The sequence below is a fragment of the Falco peregrinus genome, chromosome 1 (assembly GCF_023634155.1).
Source record: "Falco peregrinus isolate bFalPer1 chromosome 1, bFalPer1.pri, whole genome shotgun sequence".
Lineage (NCBI taxonomy): Eukaryota > Metazoa > Chordata > Aves > Falconiformes > Falconidae > Falco > Falco peregrinus.
Window position 1 is genome coordinate 38,091,574 of NC_073721.1, and position 20,003 is coordinate 38,111,576.

The window sequence follows — 20,003 nt, forward strand, 5'->3', positions numbered from 1 at the left end:
ATCAGCCTGTTAGGGTCACTCACTAGCCAGTATTAACTCCCCACTATGCCCAGGCACTGTTTGGGGCAGTGTTAGTCAGTGTTGTCCAAAAGCACACCAAGACCTTTCTGAGCATTTAACATCACCACTAGTTTCAGTCACTGATACCTTTCTGTAGCACTCCTGTATTTATTAATCCTGATGTAGCCAATAACAGCTGGAAACGTGGCTCCAATAATCTCAAAACCTGCAGTTCCAAGTAGAGCATCCAGAATAATGTTACTTACTCATATGTGCACAGGGGTACTGCATGGCTGGCTGGGCTTGTGATGAAGATGGAGTTGTTCTGCACAAGGGTGCAAGCGATGAATTCTTCCTATAGCCATGGTGAGAAGAGAGTGAAGAAAATGTGAACACTAAAGTATACAGATACTGCAGCATGGCGTTTACCCACATAGTAGTCTCACTTCTCACTGCATCCACTGATTTCCTTGAATTTAAATAGAATCACTATTGCTTTTGATTTTGAAGTTGTTCCCTTCAGGGCAAAACACCCCCTAAGAAGCTCTAAGTGTGCATTCAGCATCTGTGTGTGTATGTGTGTGCAAGCACAATGCTGGGTCAGTGAACTAGCAGGTCCTGAGTCAAGGACACTTGCTTACCCTTTGCTTCTCATTAGTGCTTCATTAAGGGAAACCTGAAGGTGTGGGAGAGAGTTCAGTTTTGACTCTTGCTGATGAACCAGGGCTGCTTGAAAGTGCCAGCTGGATGAGGACTCTGCTGGGAAGGTCACTAGCAGAGCAAGGGGGGCCAGCTAGCTGAGCTACTCAGCTTATTTGCATGTCTTTCACCTAAAAGTTAGGGGCATTCTTGCTTAAAAACCCCTGAAAACCTAAAAGTGGAAGTGTGTAAACTATTTGTGCATTAGAAAACATGTGTTTCTAATGTGTTTCAAAGTGTGGGTGTGCTATACTGTAGCCTGCAGCCTTGGCGATGGAGAGGGAAGGAGAGGTGGTCGAGACGTGCCTGCAGCAGAGGTTTGGGAGGTCTTTGTGCCACAGCTGAGGGCTGCCAGCGGAGTGGTGAGCAGCGGAGCTGAGCCTGGGACACCAGCAGAGCAGTAACTGTCGGTGAAGAGTAGCAGAGAACCATCAGCCATTACCTCGGCTGATTCCCTGGACAGCCCTGTGGAATGGAACGGAGAGATGTGCTCGCCCAGCTGAGTCCCCCATGGCTGGGCACCAAATTGTGCGCCCAGGGACTGCTGGGCCACAGCGGCTCCTTTCCCTCAGCTGTGGGAGCCCTATTGTGGCAGCCAGAAAAGGGCTGTTGCTAGGATTTCCTGAGGATGGTTGTCTCACCCACGACTTCTAAGTGGATGTATTCTCAAACTGTGTCCTTCCCCCCTCCCCGGAAAGTTTTATTTGTGTAAAACTCTTTGTTTAAACACTTGGCTTGCAGGTGGGGAAATATTGCTCATGCTTTGTTATGAAGGCAGCGTAATTCAGCTTCTCGGACCACTGGGCAAGAGCTTGAACTACTGCCATTTAACAGGGGGTTTATTTTCCATTTTGCTTTTTACTGGGCATCCCTACAGTTTGAAGATGGACCTTGTCACTGCCAAAGTGCACCTGGCAAAAGAGTTGTTCCTTGTTCCTCAGCTCTGGCTCTGGCACAGGATACAGTAGCTGCTAAACACGGTTCTTCTTGCCATTCAAAGTTCAAAATAAATCTGCTGGGTGATACCATATGTGCATCCTTTTCCAGATAGCGTGGTTGTCTGCTTTGCTGTCTGTCACAGGCTTTTTCCTGGCTGGACAGGTCCCAGCCTCACTCATACCGCAGTGAGGGAGTGCTTGTTCACACCGGTGCAGCGCGAGCTCAGCAGTGCACGGACATGTTTGCATGTGAAGGATTAGAATCTTTGAGCCTGATTCAAATTGAGACATCTGAAGTGGGTGAAAGACTCTCCAGGGATTTCAGCAGGCTGTGGAGAGGTTTGTATCTTTACAAGGTGCAGAGCAGTGGATAAGGCACTTGAACAGGTAACGGGAGATGGAAATTTTATTTTTGGTTAGAATACTTACCTGTCTGCTCTGAGTCTGTGCCTCTCTTTTCCTATCTGGGAATAATTAAATATGTCTTTCTGGTGAGAAAATTTGAGGTCTGTTGATAAAAAGTGCTAGATAATGCTTGTGTGGTGCTACCATTACTGTTTTGTGAGAGTTAAAGAGCTCTTTCATAGAACATCATTAACACAACAGAATATGAGCGAAAAAGTAGCTGCTTCTCCCTGAACTTGATGAAAGGGGTAAGCAAATCCCAAATCAGGTCTGCTGGCATGGGTCATTGAATGGCAGATTGTGTGCAGAGTATGAGATGCATACATCTGCCTGTTTAAAAAATAAAATCTGCTCATCTTCTAGAAGGTTATTTTATTCCATGTGCTCAAATGCTGTAACAATCATTTGTCCTCTACCTTGAGGAAATAGATAACTGGGGAGAGAGGGGAGGAAAAAAAAAAGCTTGGAAATGGAAAGAAACAACAGAGGCATAAACTTTTTTATCTAAGCCAAAGCAAAAAGTTTGGTTTAGACAACAAGATGCATCACCCCATGGCTGTTGGTAGATGGCAGCCTCTGTCCTTACACAAAGGGGCTCTGTAAGAGGTTACAGCTGCCTGCAAACGCGTTCACACAGGCCTGTGTGCTCCCACCTGCCGATTCCGAGCAGGAGGCGAAAGAATTTGCCGGTTTGTAGGACTAAGTTTCAGAAGCAATTCCGAACCCAACCCAGCTTAGAGCTAATCGTTAGCAGGCTTTACTGTATTAATTGTGTATTATAACATGGATTTAGGAGATAGGTGCTGTTAGGGTATGGTTCCCATTGATAAGTACAGGCAAGAGCCTTTTGGATATCTGGTTCACTGGGGGTCTTATCCTGACATTTCAAGCAAGCCGTACTGAGGCCAGGTGGTTTTTCTCTGGTGGCAGGATAAAACTGGGTGTGTTGTTGCTGTGTTTCTGGCTGGGAGCTGCATGAGCCCACCCTGGCGATGACTCATCCCTTACAGTGGCTCAGAATATCACACTCTGCCTTGCTGCTTTCCTATTCTTATTAAACTGATGCATTTGGGTCTCGCACAGTGTTGGCGTTTCATTTACAAACCTCTCTTTTCCCATACAGGAAAGATGGCTGCCAGCCCTGCTTTATCCTGATGTTCAGCACGCAAAAAGGTTTCTTTCTGAGCCTTTCCTGAATGATTTTGGATGAAGATGTTTCATTTAAAAGCAGAACAACCAAACACATTAAGCATGTTTTTCAGAGCCTGTTTTTTGGTAGCCTCTTCTTTTTTTTTGTTTTTTCCACCCATTCCACAATTGGCTGCTTCTGCTTATAATTTAGACTAAATTTTCTCCTTTCTCCCAGCAAGCGCTGAATCAGGATCTTTAGGCCAGCAAAAAAGACCTGTATTCCTTCCCTGCCATCCTGTCTTCAAGTCCATGCTCGAATATTTCAGCACCAGAGTTTACAACAGTGAATAGAATAAGATATGCTGTGGAACAGACTCACAGGTCTCCTGTTTCTTCCTTGCTCACAGAGCACCTGACTGCTCCATTAAATCAGATGTGGTCATACCTTGAAATTAAAGGACTGTGTTGTCACAAGAGAAAATGGATATAAATAAATCTACCTCTTCCTTATATTGTCTTGGTTTTGTGAACCAGGTGTTCCAGGCGACACAAAAATGAAGATACCAGCAGCTAATTCCAGAGGTAAGACTCCAAATGCTGCAGTGGGTTTTGCAAAGACCAGCTGATGGACTTTGAGGCAAGTAGGTCTGTGCAGTGGCACTTGTCCTGGCAGCCCATGGGGAGTCACATCCTTGAAAGAGGCCATCCATCTGAGGTCTGTGCTGAAGCAGACCATTCTTGTGTTATCAGTGGTAAATTCAGGCTTGAAAAAAATGTAGTAGAAAAGAGAGATGCAGTGAGGACTGATTGTCTTCAAAGTAGGGCGTTGTGCTAGTGAACACACCTCGTTCCATGTCCAAGTGCACCACATTGACTCAGATTTATCGGAAACGAGTTTTATTTTGTTAAATGCTGTAAGAATCCTTAAGGAAACCCACTCCATTGTTCTTACCAGTAAAAGTGAAGTCAGAATTGCTGCTCTCCATGTAGATGTGTAACTAAGGCAAACGTGTTATTGCGCAATCTCAGCAGGCCAGTAGCAGAGCTCAGCTTTCCACTCCCTGCACTCAGCCATGTTTAAGTTACGTGACTGCTCCTAGTCCACTTTAATGGAAAGTCATCCAGCTTAGTTGAAATAACCACTCTGGCAGCAGCACAACACTCTGTTCAGTTTCTGCCCGTGTTTCTGAAGGGACGGTAACTGCGCCTTTGCTTGCCAGGAACATGAAGTGCTTCGGAGCTGCACCGTTCGTGAACACCAGGTAGCCTCATGGCATTTGTGAACACTGTATAGATCTGTTGTAACTCTTCTGATAAATCTATGTACCTTTTAAAGAATTTAAATAAATGTTCACAAGTATACAGGGCACCAGCATGTCAGAGTCGTGCTTCTGTCCCACAGGGTGGTACTGCAGATGACTGTGTATATAGGGGTACACATAGAAGAGGAGCAGCAGAGTCGTTGAGTGCACGTGCTGATTTCCAAGTGTGACTTAAACTTAAGAGCTTCAAGATCAGCCCTCTTCATTCAGGCACCTGTGTGAAAGTTACACACCAAACACAGTCAGTGCTCCCTGTGGAGTCTCCCACTAAGGCAAATGCCTCCCCACTGAACAGCCTCATGCTGAGATGTGGCAAGCGCACTGGGAGCCCACTGCTGTCACAAGCTTGCTGCTGCTGTGCGTGCTGCTTTACAAAATGGGGACTAAGGCATGTGTGTTCACTTTTCCTTTGGAGAGAGAAGTTGCTTGTAGCATTAAAAACATTGTATGTAATAGAAGTATGTAACTGTGTCTTCCAATATCAGCCATGTTGTGATGCTGGTGTTGTCCTTGTGATGCCCATCAGCAGAAGGCTGGGCAGGGATGTGAAACGCATTTATAACCTGAGTATAATTTGCTCTGTTTACAAGCGAGCATCAGTTGTTGCGCAGAAGTGGTCAAACAACAAGCAGGGCAGACACTCCTTAGGAACCTCATCTCCATGCTAAGGCTCTGGTTTCCAGGAAGCAATTTTTCCCTTAAGAATTATTTAATCAGAGAAAAATCTTCCGGTACTTTACAGCTGCGTATAGAACTTGGCATTACAAAGAAAGTAACCACAACATGGCACGGCTTCTGGAGGGTGAACGTTTTCCGAAGTGATAGGAGAGAGGACAAGGAAGACTGTACACAGTAGTGCCACCTGCTACACACAGTAACTTCCAAAGTTCTAATTTTTGGTGCTTAACTGGGTACAAAAGGCACATATTATAGCCATTTCATCCTAATGCCCAGGGTATTATTCATTAAATGGATTTCTCATTTATTTCCTATATTCAGAAAAACGTGTTCTAGGCAGACTACAAGTTCTGCTATTGCAAGTAATTTCTGCATGGCTGTAGAAAGAAATATGATTGGTAAAATGAAAAAAAAAAAAAAGAGGAAAAAGTAGTGTCTGTGCTCCACTTACAAGAAGATGCATGTTAATTTGATTTGCTTTATGTGGATTTAATCAATGCAAATACAGATGGGGAAGAGTGTTAGCGAGAGTAATGGGTTGTTTTTATTTTTCTTTCTTTGCTTGACCTGCTGAATCGATCTACCCCATTGCCAGGAAAATCACAATAACGCTGACAGGAGCGTCTGTCCTATATAGACAGAAGAGAATTTACGTTGTAATCTAGTGCTTAAAATTCACAAACTTTCCACAAGTGGTTGATGTCTCACGCAACTGCTTCCCAGGATAAAAAAACCCAAACCAAACCAAACCCAATGGTGTGGCAGAAAAGATGGGATTCCCTCGGGGACTTTTGAAGCTCTCCAGCAAGGCGAGAAGCTGGTGCCTCCAGCCCCGGAGCAGGGCGTGCAGCGCAGGGCAGAGGATGGAGGCTGCTGGCTGTCGGGGGGCTCCTCCGCCGGCTGCGAGCGCCTGTGAGGCGGTGACCAGCACGGAGCCCCGGGGGTCCCGGGCCGGGGACTCCGGGCAGGGGTGCCTCGGGCGGGGCCGGGGAGCCCTGGGGGTCCCGTGCCGGGGCCGCCGCCGCGGGGTGGCGCCCGGTACCAGGGCTGCGCCGTGCCGCGCTGCCGCCGTCGGGGCCGCGCCGCAGGGAGCCCCGCGCATCGCCCCGCGCATCGCCCCGCGCATCGCCCCGCGCATCGCCCCACGGCCCCCCGCCGCCCCGAGCCCCCCGCCCGGGCCGCTCCGCTCCAGGCCCCCCGCCCCCCCGCGGTCCCCCCCCCCCCCCCCCCGCGGCGGGCTGCGCGCCCCTCCCGCGGGGCTCGCTGCGCGGGCGCGGGGCCGGCGCCAGGTGCGGCGGGGCCGCCCCAGGACTACACGTCCCGGCGTGCCCGGCCCCGCGGAGCCGGCGGCGGGGATGGCGCCTGCGCGGGGCTGCGGGGCCGCTCCGCGGTGCCACACCCCCGGGGGAGGGAGGCAGGAGCGCCCGAGCTCTCAAACCGGTGGGGAGCCCGCGGGGCGGAGGATGGAGTAGCGGGGCGAGGCGCCGCGGGAGCAGATAGCGCGGGGAGCGCCGGCTGCGCCCGGCAGCGCGGAGGCGAGGGCAGGGCAGGGAGGCGGGGGCCATGCACGGCGGGATAACGCGCTAGGGGCAGGAGGCGGGTGGTCGCCCGGAGACTCCGCACCTCGGGAGTGACGTCCTGCTGCAGTGCCGCTGCCTGCCTACGCTGCCCGAGCTCGTCAATGGAGCTGGAAAACATCGTTGCCAACACCGTCTTGCTGAAAGCCAGGGAAGGTGAGAGAGCGCCGGGAGAGGAGGGGGGGCCGGAGCATCCTTGTCGCAGTCGCCCCTCCGCGGAGCGATGCCCGCGGGGTGCGCGCCGGTCCCGCCGCCACCGGCTTTCGGGGTGCCATGTGGCCGCGCCGCCGCTGGGAACGGCTTGTTTGAGACAGAGCCCCGGTGGACAGGAAAAATACCGCTTTTCCCCCCCGGTGTGCGGGTGTTTGGGAAAGGAAGTGAATGAGATTGCAGAGATTACAATATTCACCCATCTCTTCCTCCCCCCCCCCCCCCCCTTCCCCCCCAAATCTGGTCCCACAGATTGTGCTATTTCAGCGTCTATTGTTAAAGGTCAGCTGCAGATGCATTCATTCAAAAGGGCTTAGCAAATCTGCAAATAGCTTTCCGCGCCGTGTGGCGAGACCGGCGAGGTCGGATCGCTCCAACGTACCGTCATTGCCTTATTCGGCGTTATTAGGTGATATCATGTTGCTGCAAACATGCCCGTTGTGGGGAGGGGGTTCGGCCCCAGCCGGAGCCGGCCAGAGGGGCCGGGGGCTCAGCTCCCCACTGGCGGGTGCCCCGGGGGCTCGCCGGGCAGCTGGATGCTCGGGGAGATGCTGGGGCCGGAGCCGCCGGGCTCAGTGCGCCTTGGGACCGCGCTGGGATACCGGCCGCGGCTCTCGGGAACATCCCTCCCTCCCCCCAGACCCCGCAAAGCCGAATCCCGATAACCGCCAGCACTGGCGGGGCGCCCCCTCACCCCAACCTTCCCCCGCGGCGGGAGGGGACGCGGGTCCCTCTGTCCGCGCGGGGGGTGCGCGGGGGGTCCCCCGGGACGCACGGCGGGGCTGGGGGCCGGGGGCTGTGGTTGGCCCCGGGGGCTGGGGCGCATCCTTCCCGGCCGGAGGATGAGCGCCACGCACAAGCAACACGTCTCGGGGCTGCAGCATCGCTGCCAAGACGCGATCGCTGTCTGCCGGTGGCAGCCCGGGTTTACGTCGGTACTTATTTACGCGCTTAGTTTCAAAGGCGACGTTTTCCCAGGGCTTTTGTCCAGGCTCGGTTCCCTGAGAGCACCGCCTAGGCTGGGCGCCCCGGGGTGCGGTGCAACCTGCAGCCGGTTTTCCAGTGGTCGCATCCTGCTCGCGGGGCTGGGGACCGCGGGGCTGGGGACCGCGGGGCTGGGGACCGCGGGGCTGGGGACCGCGGGGCTGGGGACCGCGGGGCTGGGGACCGCGGGGCTGGGCGCTGGGGAGCTCTGCAAGTACGAGCAAAGGGATGTTAGTTTTGTGAAAGCGATCATTCAATTAGCCCTCCCTGGAGCGATCCTTTTGCTGGAAAACAGTTCAAATTGTAAAATGATGTTTATATAACTCATGGGCTGTTGAACTTGTGGGGCTTAGCTGAAGAGTAAAGTCCTGAGAGCCTCCCCAAAAAAGCTCTATAAATAATAAGGGCAAAGGTGTTATTCCATTCAGCAGATCAGTGAATTATAACTTTCTGACTTCTGATGGCGGATTTTTATTTTCTGCTGTCATTCTTAATATTGTTTAGGATGCAGTTGTTGCTACCAGCAATACAATACTGGTTTAGATTTCAGTAGACCAGAAATGCTTTAAAGGACTGGTACTAATTACAGTTATTGTGTGTTGTTTTCAGAGAGCCAATATTTTGCAAGTAATTTTAAATGGGCCACTCAGTTTTATGGTCTTTTTCTACCATCCTCAGCAAGACAGTAACAGTAATGTTGTTTTATTGTGTTAAAGTCTTATTAAAGAAGCTGTTAGCTATAAGCTGAGTGGCAGAGCTTTATCAAGATTTATTCCAAACTGTATTTCAACTTTTCTCTTAACCATGTATGAAGCTCCAGCAACATTTTTTGGGGGAGGCTGGTGCTTATTTATTGTTAAAGCTTTATTGGAGGGTGTGTGTAATTTTTTCAAATGAAGAACAAAGGGCACGTTATGTACTTGACGTAAGAGCCACAAGTGTCATGCCCACATTGCATATCTTCCTACATTCTAGTTATCATTGCAAGCTGCAGGGAGAAAAGTGTTTTTAAAATTTGCAGGGAGCAATGTAGGTGGATGTCATTGCAGAGGAAGAAGACAGACAGCATATGGAGGACCAAGAGTAAAAGCAAATTAATATATTGAGGATTATGGTGTCTAAAAATGAGTTTGTTCTAGGTCTTGCAGACTCCATCAGTAGATTTAGCTGGGTGAACATGTAGCCAAAGCCAAGTACATGCATGTGTGTTTCCACTTGTTAAGTCAAAAGTAAAAGCTGTAATAGCTCAATTACATGGTGGCTGGTGCCTGCAATGTGGTGCTTAATGTCAGAAGAAGGAAAATTATGGGATCCACTCTGCAAATGTTAGTAAAAGCTGCGAGGGGAACACAAACCTGGTATCAGTAGCAAAAGAGACATTTCAGATTCGTTTCAAAGGAGGGGTTGGGTAGACCCACGATGTTCAGTCCAGCGGTGAGGACTTTTGTAAGGGACTCAGAAGCAGGGCTGAGTGACCACCACAAACGTTTTCTAGCAAATATTGGTTTAAATTTTGCAACTCATTTGCTTTGGCCTTGGTAGCGTTTTTTCTGTGGTCCCTTGTGTTTCCTTTGTGACTAAGTTGTACTAAAGCAACTGCCGATGCAAAGTGAACTTTTTAGCTGAAATTCCAGGAGGCAAGTTTTATAACTGTTAAAGGAATACTTGCACTCGCGTCCTGATGATTACAATGGGAAGCACACCCAGAATTAACTGATGCCATGTGATACGTGAGCAATCTTATTAGTGCAACAAAAAGAGTAAATGCAGTTCACATTGAACAGAAAATAAATTTCAGATCTTCATCTTTTTGCAGAATATGAACTTTTTTGATGCAAAATTACACATAAATTACTTGTTATACTCAGAAGTCTGCTAGTCTGAACATGTAAAAAATGGAGATTTCTTGCATTTGAAAGTTCAGTTATGATTTATTAAGAATAAATGTATGCTTTTCCCTCAATTATTATTTCTCATTTCTTGGATGCAAAATCCCATTTCACAAATCACTAGTCCCTTTTAGGAGTGAAGAGAAAATTCATCTGGTTTAATTATAGGAGCCAAATAGGTATTTGGGGCTATCTCGTATTGCCTGGGGAAAAGAACAAGCACGGAAGGGAAGACAAGAAAGATGAGAGTCATAAAAAGAAAAGCAAAATAATAACAATTGCAGTCATTTTGGGTTGAATAAGAACCCCAGATTATGAGGTACTGAAACATTTATCTGGATCTTTTCATTAGCCGCCTTGTTTCTGAGCCTCAGCAGTCGCATCTGAGCCACAGAACCATCCAGCCATTAGCGATGGAGATACATGGCACTGCTAGCAGCAAATCCCGGTTGGCAAACGGATCCCCGCTAATCTTCCCAGTTTAAGGTTGTTTGAAAGAGGACATAATAAGAACCAAGGAGATGATGGAGGGGTCCAGGAGAGACTGAGGATTGGGTCTCCCAGCATTTCAGAGGAATTTTAACAACCCTAACCCAGAGAAACTTTAAAGCGCATCCAGAGAGTTGTGAATCTATCCCTTCCTGTCAAAAGCAATCAGCTGATAAAAGACTAGTCTTTCAGAGAAGTTGATGATTAAACTGTGGTGTTGGTATGAAAACCAAACAATATGGTCAGATAAACGTGACCAAGGTGTGGTGATTACCTAGATACTCTTCCTCATGATCCATTCCTTCCTAGCCGTAAGATCAGTCTTCCCTCATGTTACATGCTGCTTGTATGTGCATGAGCTTCAAAACCCAACTACAACTTGACTCTGAAATTGCAAAATCCTTTAAAAATTTGTACAAACAAACAGACAGTTCCCACCACTGTAAAGTTTTAGTGATGACTAAATTAGTCATTGCAATTATTAATTTTAAAACAGCCGATTTGGACAACAAACTATTGTTTTTCTCAGACCTGGGGTTTTTAAAGTGCAAAGTTTACCGTTACAAACTTGGTAAAAGGAGAAAAAAAATGCCTTCAACCACTAAAACACAGTACAGATGCATTCTTTTTTTTATTCCCTCCCCCCTCTTCCCTTTTTAGGTGCACTGGAACTCTAAAATAATCTTATTTATGGCCCCCAAGCAGAGCCTTTGATCAGCCTGGCCAAAAGGGGCAACATTCTTTTATATAACTCACAAATTTTTGAGGAGTGCACACTGATGCTGTATAACATGCAAAATGTGCCTATTCATAAATTACTGTATTTTTAGCTTGCTTTTGCAGGATGATCACAGGAGAGATTTGTGCATGTCCTTATTGGCAAAAGACTAGTAATAAATCCTAAACAAGAAGTGTGATTGCTTTCCAAGAACTTGGCTGCAGAGCAATTGGAAAAAGGGCAGTAGAACAATGAAAAGCATATTTTGAAGGAAAGAAGGTGACTATAGTGACAGCCAAAACCCCATGGAGAACATGATTATTGCAACTTAACTGCAGCAACTTCATTAACCAGTGCATTGAATGCAGAAACTAAGGTCCTGTCCTCTATCTCTTGAATAAATAAAAAAAAAAAGTACTTTGTAAGGAAAATGTTGTCTCTGTAAGCAGAGGAAGCTTGCCTGCAGTGACTCAGTTTAGCTTTCTTTTTGGAGTTCAAGAGAAGCTCTCACCACCGCAATAGCTTAAAAAAATTTTCAAGAATGGAATCGGCCATTACTTCAGATGCAACAGGGTGCTTTTAAGCAGTAGTTTTTGAAAAATGAGATTCCTTTTCAAGCTTAACCATTTCTTTCAGGGGAAAAAAATATCCAGAAGAGTCCAGAATATTTAATTATATTTTAATTAAGGAAATTCAGAAACCAGGATTCTTCAAGCCTTTGAAAGGAACGTATAAGTCTGTATGACTTCAAGTTCTCCTTTTACAGAAGGGACTTATCTCTGTTGCCGTACCTGGCTTAGAGTGAGCATGTGTGTGTCTGTAGAACTGGCTTGAAATCTGTTTCTGTGGTGGTTTTGTTTTGTTGGTTTGTTTTTTTTTTTATAGCAGGGCTGATGCAGAGCAAGTTAGAGCCACTGCAGCTGTGCCCTTGGTGGGCACTCTGTTATTCTGGGGTCCTGCAGGTGGCTGACTATGCCAGGTTGCAGTCATGGGCAGTAGGTCTTGCGATGTGGCAGTGCTGGGGAAACCAAGAGCTCTTCCACTCGGGCTTTGCTACTGAAGAGAGGACTGTGCCCCCTGTGTGTGTTGTTGCTGTGGAACTGGGATGCTATGGCCTGATTGCTACCTAGTTTGTTGAGTTTGTAGGCATTTAAAAAAAAATACTTAGTGTTGAGCTGCGATGGACTCTGAGGCGGTTAACACACAGAAGCTATTAGCTAGCAAAACTTCTAGAACAAGTGGGGACTATGGAGGCTTGAATAGAGCTTCGTGCACCTGCTCCATTAATCTCATGTGATTGCTTTCCTCTGGTGCAAAATAATAAAGTCACAAAGAGACCGCCTGCCCTTGTTATCAATACTTTCCATGCTGAGAAGGTTTTAACTTGGTGTTGCTGAAATTGTCCACTCAGAAAAGAATTTTCAGTGTTTATACAAGATGCAGGCATAATTTTGTGGCTGTATCTAGCTTTTTGTATCAAGACTATCCTGAGGTAGATTAGATAAAAGTGACTGAGGGAGGTGGTTTTGGGGATGCTCTGATGAGAGCGTTACCAGCCCAGCAGTGCGTGGACCGAGCGAATGCAAGTGTCTTTGTGGTAAGCAGCTCCAGAGCGAAAGCCCCAACCCTGGTCTTGCCCTGGGCCGGGCCCTGCCCCAGGTGTCTGTGCCTTTGTCACCGGCGCGTTGGTGGGTGGCTGTGCACTGCCCCATTTTGAGGGCAATGAAGAGGAAAAGGCTAAAGAGGAATGCAACATTAAAGAGGAATTGCTGTTTCTAGGCACTGGGGGTGTGTTATACCTGGTTGGTGGCTGACCTGGCTTCCCTTTTCCTTTATATGTGGGGACAGTACAGTGGGATACTACTGGGGAAGGGGAAAAAAACACCTCTCAACCAAAAAAAACCCACCCCCGCATCGTTTCATTCTTCTTGCAAGATGAGCTCTTTTTCCAGGTACTGCTTTGCTAGCTACGATTTGCTAATGATCTTTCCCCAACTCAGAAGATGAACATCTGCATGCTGAGGACTTTGATGCTTGCAGTGAAGGGCCTGAAACCCCAGTCATGTATTCAGACTTGATTAATAGAGATGTGCTCTGATCCTCATAAATCCCAAAGCCGACTGCCAGGATGCAGGCAGAGTCCTCCTGCCTATGTAGAGACAGAAATTGTATTTTTATTGCTTGGCTGACCGTATGTATTTGGGCATGTAGCCGATTCTTCTCCTATACTATTTTTTACACCAGCGTTACTCTGTGGATGACTTCTGGTTTGTATTGATCCGAAGAAAGCTACTGAGGCTCTAATTTTAAAGTGCAGGTAGTGGTGCTAAAGTCAATGGGACTACTGCCATGCCTAAAATATCCACAAAATCTCATCAGGATCCGTATCGGTGCATTGAAAAAGTTTAAAAGCAAATGATTTTATCAAAGTAGTGACTGTCTTTACAAAATATTAGTCAAATCCAACCGAATAAACAAGAGTTCTGGATATGAAATACTACCCTTCTATACTTTTTTTTTCTCAGTGAAAATAGGAGCTAAGGACCTAATTCATGCTCATCTGTGAGCTCTTCCCCTGGATCTCTATTTCAAAAACATTCTATATGCTGTATGAGTTTTCTGTGTGCAGTGGGCAAGGAGAGAATTGACTGCTCCTTGTTTTTACAGGCACATAATTAAACAATAACAAGATGATATAATCCTAATATTTCTTTAAGACCACAGGATCTGAAATTAAATTAAAAGCCAGGAAAATAAAGAACCCTGCAGTTTGATTACACTCAGCTGGATTATCTTTGTAATTATTTTGCTTGGAAGATTTAGAAATGCATACTGCTTCATGAGAAAGATTAGACAGTGAAAGCAAAATTAAAGTAAACATTCTAAAGAAAATATTGCAAAGATGATAGGTATTTCACTTAATTTTGGAAAAAATATATCCATAGATTTGCCTGTTAAAATGAAAGGATGGAACAGAACACAGGTGAGGGGGAAGATGGATGAGGCTGTGAAGTCTGTAATACTGGCTCAGCTGCTTTAGTTCATATAGTATCTCTTCAGATATAGTTGAAGAAACTGTCACAAGCATTTATTGAGGGAAGAAGGGCAGGCTAAAAGAAGTAGAAATGCACACAAGTACTTGAGACTCAGTTTGGACCCGGGAGTGAAGAATGCAAATAATATTAATGAAGGAAGGGCGGCTGTCTGCACTGTAGGATGAAAATAGTTATTTACACTAACTTCTCAGTGCTACAGCGAAGGCTGGATAATGTGTATATCCGTCATTTCCAGCACCGAGAGGTGTGTTTACTATGGATGAGTAGTCTCATGGGCTTCATGGGGGGGCTGCTTGGTGGCTGGGGATGCAGCTTGTTTGTGCTCAGGGTCAGCTGGCTCTCGCTGCTGCGGTGCTGCGTGTCGGTAAAACTGCACTGAGATAACTGGAGTGAAACAAAGTACCCACAGCCATCGGTAAAGGCCTGCTACGTCATCTTGTCCCGTGTCCTCCACAGACCTTGTAAGGTTTGAAACAGTTATGGTATAAAAGTGACTCCATTTATGGGTCTATCTGTTGAGAAGGTTTTTGCAGTCCAAGAAAACTTGACTTTCCTGGTTAAATTTTCCTTACTTTCATCTCCTTACCCCTCTAATCCCTTTTGTACGGTTCTCATTCTCCAGGTACTTTCTGTTTTATCATCAGTTATAATCTTGCCAAGTTTAACAGGTTTTGTTCTTTCCTTCTTCCAGCATGCCAGCTTGGATGGTGCACCTCAAATGTTGTGCCAGTCAGTGCTTGGGACCAGTTTGCTCCCAGCAGCGGGTTCCAAGGAGATGTGCCTAGGGACAGAGCTGGCCTGGTTGCATTTGGTCCTCACCCTGGCCCACCCCAACACCAGCTGGAAGAGCGGGTTGGACAGGAGGGGTCCTGGGGGAGAGGCGGTACCCAAGAAGGTACCTGAGGGTATTTCTGAGCAATTTCCATCGGTGAGGGTGCTGGTGGAGCTCTCTGCTGCCCTGGGGATGTCGAAGAGGCAGTTAATAAGCAGTAGCAGCTATCTTTGCATTGGTTGAGTGTTCTCTTGGGTCCCATTGAATGCATGATTTCACTATGAGCTTGGCTTTTCCTGGTGGGCTGAGGTTATGTTACAAGTTCTAGAAGTTACCTGATTTTTGGTACAATACTACTTTTGCTGAACTGCTCAAAGATCCAATCTCTACCTTGTGTGGGCATGTAGCACGGTGACTTCTGGCATGCTGTTTACCAGCTCCCAATGCTCCTGGACCATCCTCCTTTTCCTAGCATCATTCTTCCAGTGAATAAATTCAGATGGTTGTTTCCTCTCTCTGTCTAAAATTTTCTAGACCAAAACGCCGACATTTTATTCTTCTGGCTTTTCTAATCTTTATAGTTTATTTTCCTTATCCTCTGTTTCTGACACCACCTTTGAATTTGAGAAGTCTTTGATGTCATGTTTAAAACACACTTAATTAGATTGGATTAAATGTCAGTTTACTGGACATATCTAAGGCTTTATGTATTTTCTCTCATATTATCCTTGGTTGTTCTTTGGTCAGTGTTTATATAGAAGCCTTGTCACACAGACTAAAGTGACTGAAACTGTTCTTTTGGGGTTTATATTTTTTTTTCCCTTCCTCCCCATGCACATGCTATGGGAGACCTTCATGATTCTGCAGGAAGTCTTTATTTACAATGACAGCTGTAGACTCTGCCTGACTGAGCATGCTCCCTCCATTCTGTCTAGCCATCTAGCATGTCCCAGGAAAGGGACTACCTGCCAGGAGAACGGAGAAACTCTGTGTGACGTTACAGTTGTGTTCACTTGGCAGCATCTGCAGAAGGCACTGATGGAGAATCTAGTCTTGTGAAAAAAGTAAAAAAAAAAAAAAAAAAAAAAAAAGGGGGTGGGGGTGGGGGGAGAGAAATGCAGCTAGAAGGAGAGGAGATCCAGAAACAAAGGGAAGATGTCAATGATGCCAAGTGAAAACAACACCAATGAGTTCTCAGTGGCGCTTCAGCCAAAATACTCCTGTAGGCAGTGCAAGGGAACTGATATTTTTAACAAGCAGATGAGTTGGCAAGAATGGATGCTAGGCTAAATCATCATTTGGCCAAGGTTGCCAAAATATCTGTGGGGGGTGTGTGTGTGTGTGTACTATATATTTTTTACATATATATATTTCATATTGGTGCTGTTCAGTGCTTGTCATTCAATTTTGTCCTTTGGTTTCTGCTGATTTCGTCTTCCCGTTGTTTTCCCTGCTGCTCTGTCATAGGTTTGGTTTTGTTTCTTACTGGAGATGAAGGTTACATTGGGAATTCGTTTCAGTCCATGTGCCTTTTTCCATCTTCTTTAGTTTTGGTTGTTAGAGATTTCCCCCCTCCCTGCCCCAGTGCTCTGGGTCTCTGTGAGGCTGGTTGCCTTTAGTTCAGCAGGAGAGATTCTAGTGATAAGCACACTGGAAATCAATAGGGTTCCTTTCTGTAGGGATGATCTTGCTACTTGCATGGCAAACCTTTCTTCAGTGGAAATCCAATGGAACTATGTACCTCTCCTCCTTGGTTGCAAAGCATGGTGCAAAAATGCAATTGCTCACCCTGCACATTTTGCACAGGAAATTTTACTTGGCTAAAAGTTATGGAAAATTAAAAGAATCTGAACACTCAGCCTTAATCTTCTTACTATTAAAGGAAGAACAGTTGTCCGCTGCAACATTTGGAAGCAGTGAAAAGGCTTGCAAATACAGGAGTTTGGACTCATCTATGAATAAACCCTTTCTGTCTCTCTCCACAGCAATTCCACATCTACATTTCATCTCTGAATCACGATTCTGTGTTTTCTGAGGGTGCCAAGTTATAAATCACACATTGACTGAGAATTCCTCATGGAGCACACATCTGGGAAAGTTTGTGCTGTATTTCACCAGCAGCCGAGTTTTAGGAAGAACGATCCAGATGACTTACATACGACATCAGCTTCTCTCAAGGTCGCAGTACACCTGTCCTGGAAGCCTTGTGCATTTAGCGTGCATCTCCTTTCACTGTTTGCTCAATGCAATGAGAGACAGAGGAACGGTTCAGGAGTTAAAGACCCCCAAACTTTAGCCCTCTGGTTTGGAGAGCAGGTAGTAGAACAGCAAAGCCTTTGGAGTAAAGCTCCTTCTTGCCACGTGTCGTTGCCTGACACGGGATAAGCAGCAGGTGCCTATGGAAAGGCGCGGATAGAGTGATCCTTCCCCAAGGTGCCTCCTTTTCAGCCTCCCAGTCTAGGGACTTGCTGAGCAGAAGGTGGCTTCGCCCTATGGTATTTAGAGGGATCTATCCTTTATGAATTGATTTAATCCGTTTTTTTGACGGCATTTATAATTTGGGCCCGAGCAGCTTCTTGTGGCGATGAGTTCCATCATGTAATGAAAACGTGCAAACTTCCCCACATCTGTACTCAGTGAGGGACTCAGTTGATGTATGACTTATGTTTTGGCAACTTCAGAAAGCAATCACTGTGAAGATGTGGAAGTGTTTTGGAGGGCAAAGGAAGGGAATTATCTGCAAATCAGTCAAATGCTTCTGGGGTTTGTTGGCTTTTTTTTTGTAACATATTGATTTCATTGCTTCTGTCAGACTTTCTATCGGGTCATTCATGATTTTATAAGCTTTATCACATCCCCTTATCGCCTTTCTCTAGGCAGAAAGGTCCAAGTCTATCACCTATGTCCCTTTTCATCTTCTAATTCTGTATCCTGTTTGAAATGGGTGACTAAAACTATGCAGCGCATGTGCGCACCGTGGGCAGCGGCACGGTGGTGCTGACCACTTCGTATTTTGTTCTTGTCTCACTCTTAACTTGATGCTTGTTTGCTTTTTTTCCCCCAGTGTCACAAGTATTCATTACTAGGCCTGCTGACAGCAACCTCAGAAATTTGTCTTCTGAGCTGCAGTGTTTAATTTAGAGCCCATCATTTGGTGTCTACAGCAAGAGCTGTTTCCTTCATGCACAATACTGTGCTGTCTGACACAGAATTTAATCTTTCTTTTTTCCAAACTCTTAAGTGATTCAATACTGCAACGTACTACTGCAACATACTCCTGCAACTCTTTGCAGACTTGTTTTTGTTAAAACTGTCTTGAAGAAATTTGTCTTGGCAGCAAATGTCATCGTGCCACTTATCTCTTTTCCAGACCATTTGTGAGTACACTGAGTAGTCAGAGCCCTATCGCAGATTGCTGTGGGACCCCACCAGCAGCCTCCCTCCGCTGGTAAATCCTTATCCCTGGTTTCCCATTTTGTCAACTGCTGCTGGCTCACAACAAGGTCTGCTTTCCAGGAACAGTTTAGTTTCTTAAGAATTTTTGGTGAAGGTGCCAACCAAAAAAAAACCACACAGTGTTCAGAAGTGTCAGAAGCCACCTGCCCAAGCAGCTTTGACCACAGCCAACTTGTTCTAGGGGTGGAGAAGAAAAGTGAAAACCTATGAATGAGAAATGTTGGGATTTGCCAGCTGATGGCAGTATTCGAGGGAGCCATCCCTGTGACATCTGAGGATTGGCAAAAAAATCAGGGTTGCACCAAGGGCTGAAGGTCACAGTCGCAGGCGAACGCTGTTAAAATGGGCACTGTTCAAATGGACCCACAAACCTGTGGCCATCTGGAGCTGTCATAGCGGCCAGTTCTAGCACCGCAGAGGAGCGTGATATATGCCAGTAGGCCACTGGCCACAATGTGCTTAAAAAATAAACCCGACCCAACCCCCTTCCCCTAAACCCTGCCAACCCCAATTCTCCCTGCTTGGAGGCACTCCTCTGCCCCCAAAAAATAGGTGGTTTCAGTAATTATTCTTCAGGACCTGTACACGGAGCACTTGCATACATCCATGCATATGTGCACAGGGTTCACCTCCCTCCTCAGGCAGCCTGATCTGAAACCTCTGGCAGGTCTCGGGACATTTGTTATTCTGGCTCACGCAGACCTCCAGCTGCAAAATGTTTATTTGGCTGTGAAAAGTCTATGAAGTAACGAACTTTGATGGATTCAGCATATTGTTTTCTCTTCCTTATTTGGGATGCAGTTTGCCTCCAGCTCTCATGGGGAACACAGACTTTTTTTTTTTTTTTTTTTTTTAAAAAGCCATACATCATAAATATTAGATGCCTGGAATGACTGCCGGTGTGTGTAGCACAGGTATGAGCAGTGCACTGCTTGCAGCTCTTGCATGGCAGTCTGCACTGCAAACAGATTGCCTAAAAGTAATGGCGTAATATGACTGCACAACCTTTAATGTTTAACCTTGCTATGATTTCAAGTTGCTAATAGTTTATTTTTGCTGACTAGCAGCTTACAGGTTGAATAATACCATGACACTGGGATTATTTGTGGAGTCAAGTGAAGGAAGTCACCTCTGGCTCTGAGCACAGTTGGGAAAGCAGGTAGAGAAATAGATTCTTTCTTGAGTGACCTCTCTAAGCCCTCCTTATGGTGGTTGGCATAAACAAACAGGTAATTGAAAAGTTTAGAATAAATAGAAGACAGCTTTTAAAAACTTAAGGATGTGCTGTGTAAATGACTGTTCCAAAATGAAGCTCAGGTCTATGTTACAAATCCTTTGTGAAGGGATTGTTTGAATATATTTTTAAGCAAACGTTTACCAGCTGTGTGAAGGCATGAAGCTTGTTTAGAAGCCCAGAAATATTTTACAAGGTGAGGACAGAACATACTTTTGTTCTGAGTCTCTGGCCTAAATTTTCAAAAATACTTAGGGGTTTTTTTTGGGTTTTTTTGTATTTTGGTTTTTAGATACAATGGGTAGAGAAGGAGTTAAGATTGGGACTAGATACAATGGGTTGAGAAGGGATTAAGATTGGGAATAAAATACTGGACAGTAAACTCTGTTGTAATATATATTCTGTGCAGGGAAGAGCCAAATGTGTTTCTAGGACCAGATGCGGA

The 20,003-nt window shown here is 46.1% G+C and overlaps 1 protein-coding gene across 2 annotated transcripts in view; it reads left to right on the forward strand.

Moving 5' to 3' along the window:
• Window positions 1–6,595: 6,595 nt before the first annotated feature.
• The window catches only part of GRK5 (G protein-coupled receptor kinase 5), a 169,744-nt gene continuing 156,336 nt past the window's right edge, over window positions 6,596–20,003 (forward strand). Inside the window, exon 1 of one of the 2 annotated variants that reach the window (XM_055796566.1) lies at window positions 6,596–6,906. Coding sequence is in view for 1 of the 2 variants with exons in the window: in XM_005229750.4 (XP_005229807.3) it covers window positions 6,855–6,906 (52 nt within the window). In the remaining variant the exon portion in view is untranslated. The remainder of the gene's footprint in view (window positions 6,907–20,003) is intronic. The other variant, XM_005229750.4, reaches the window with a different exon arrangement.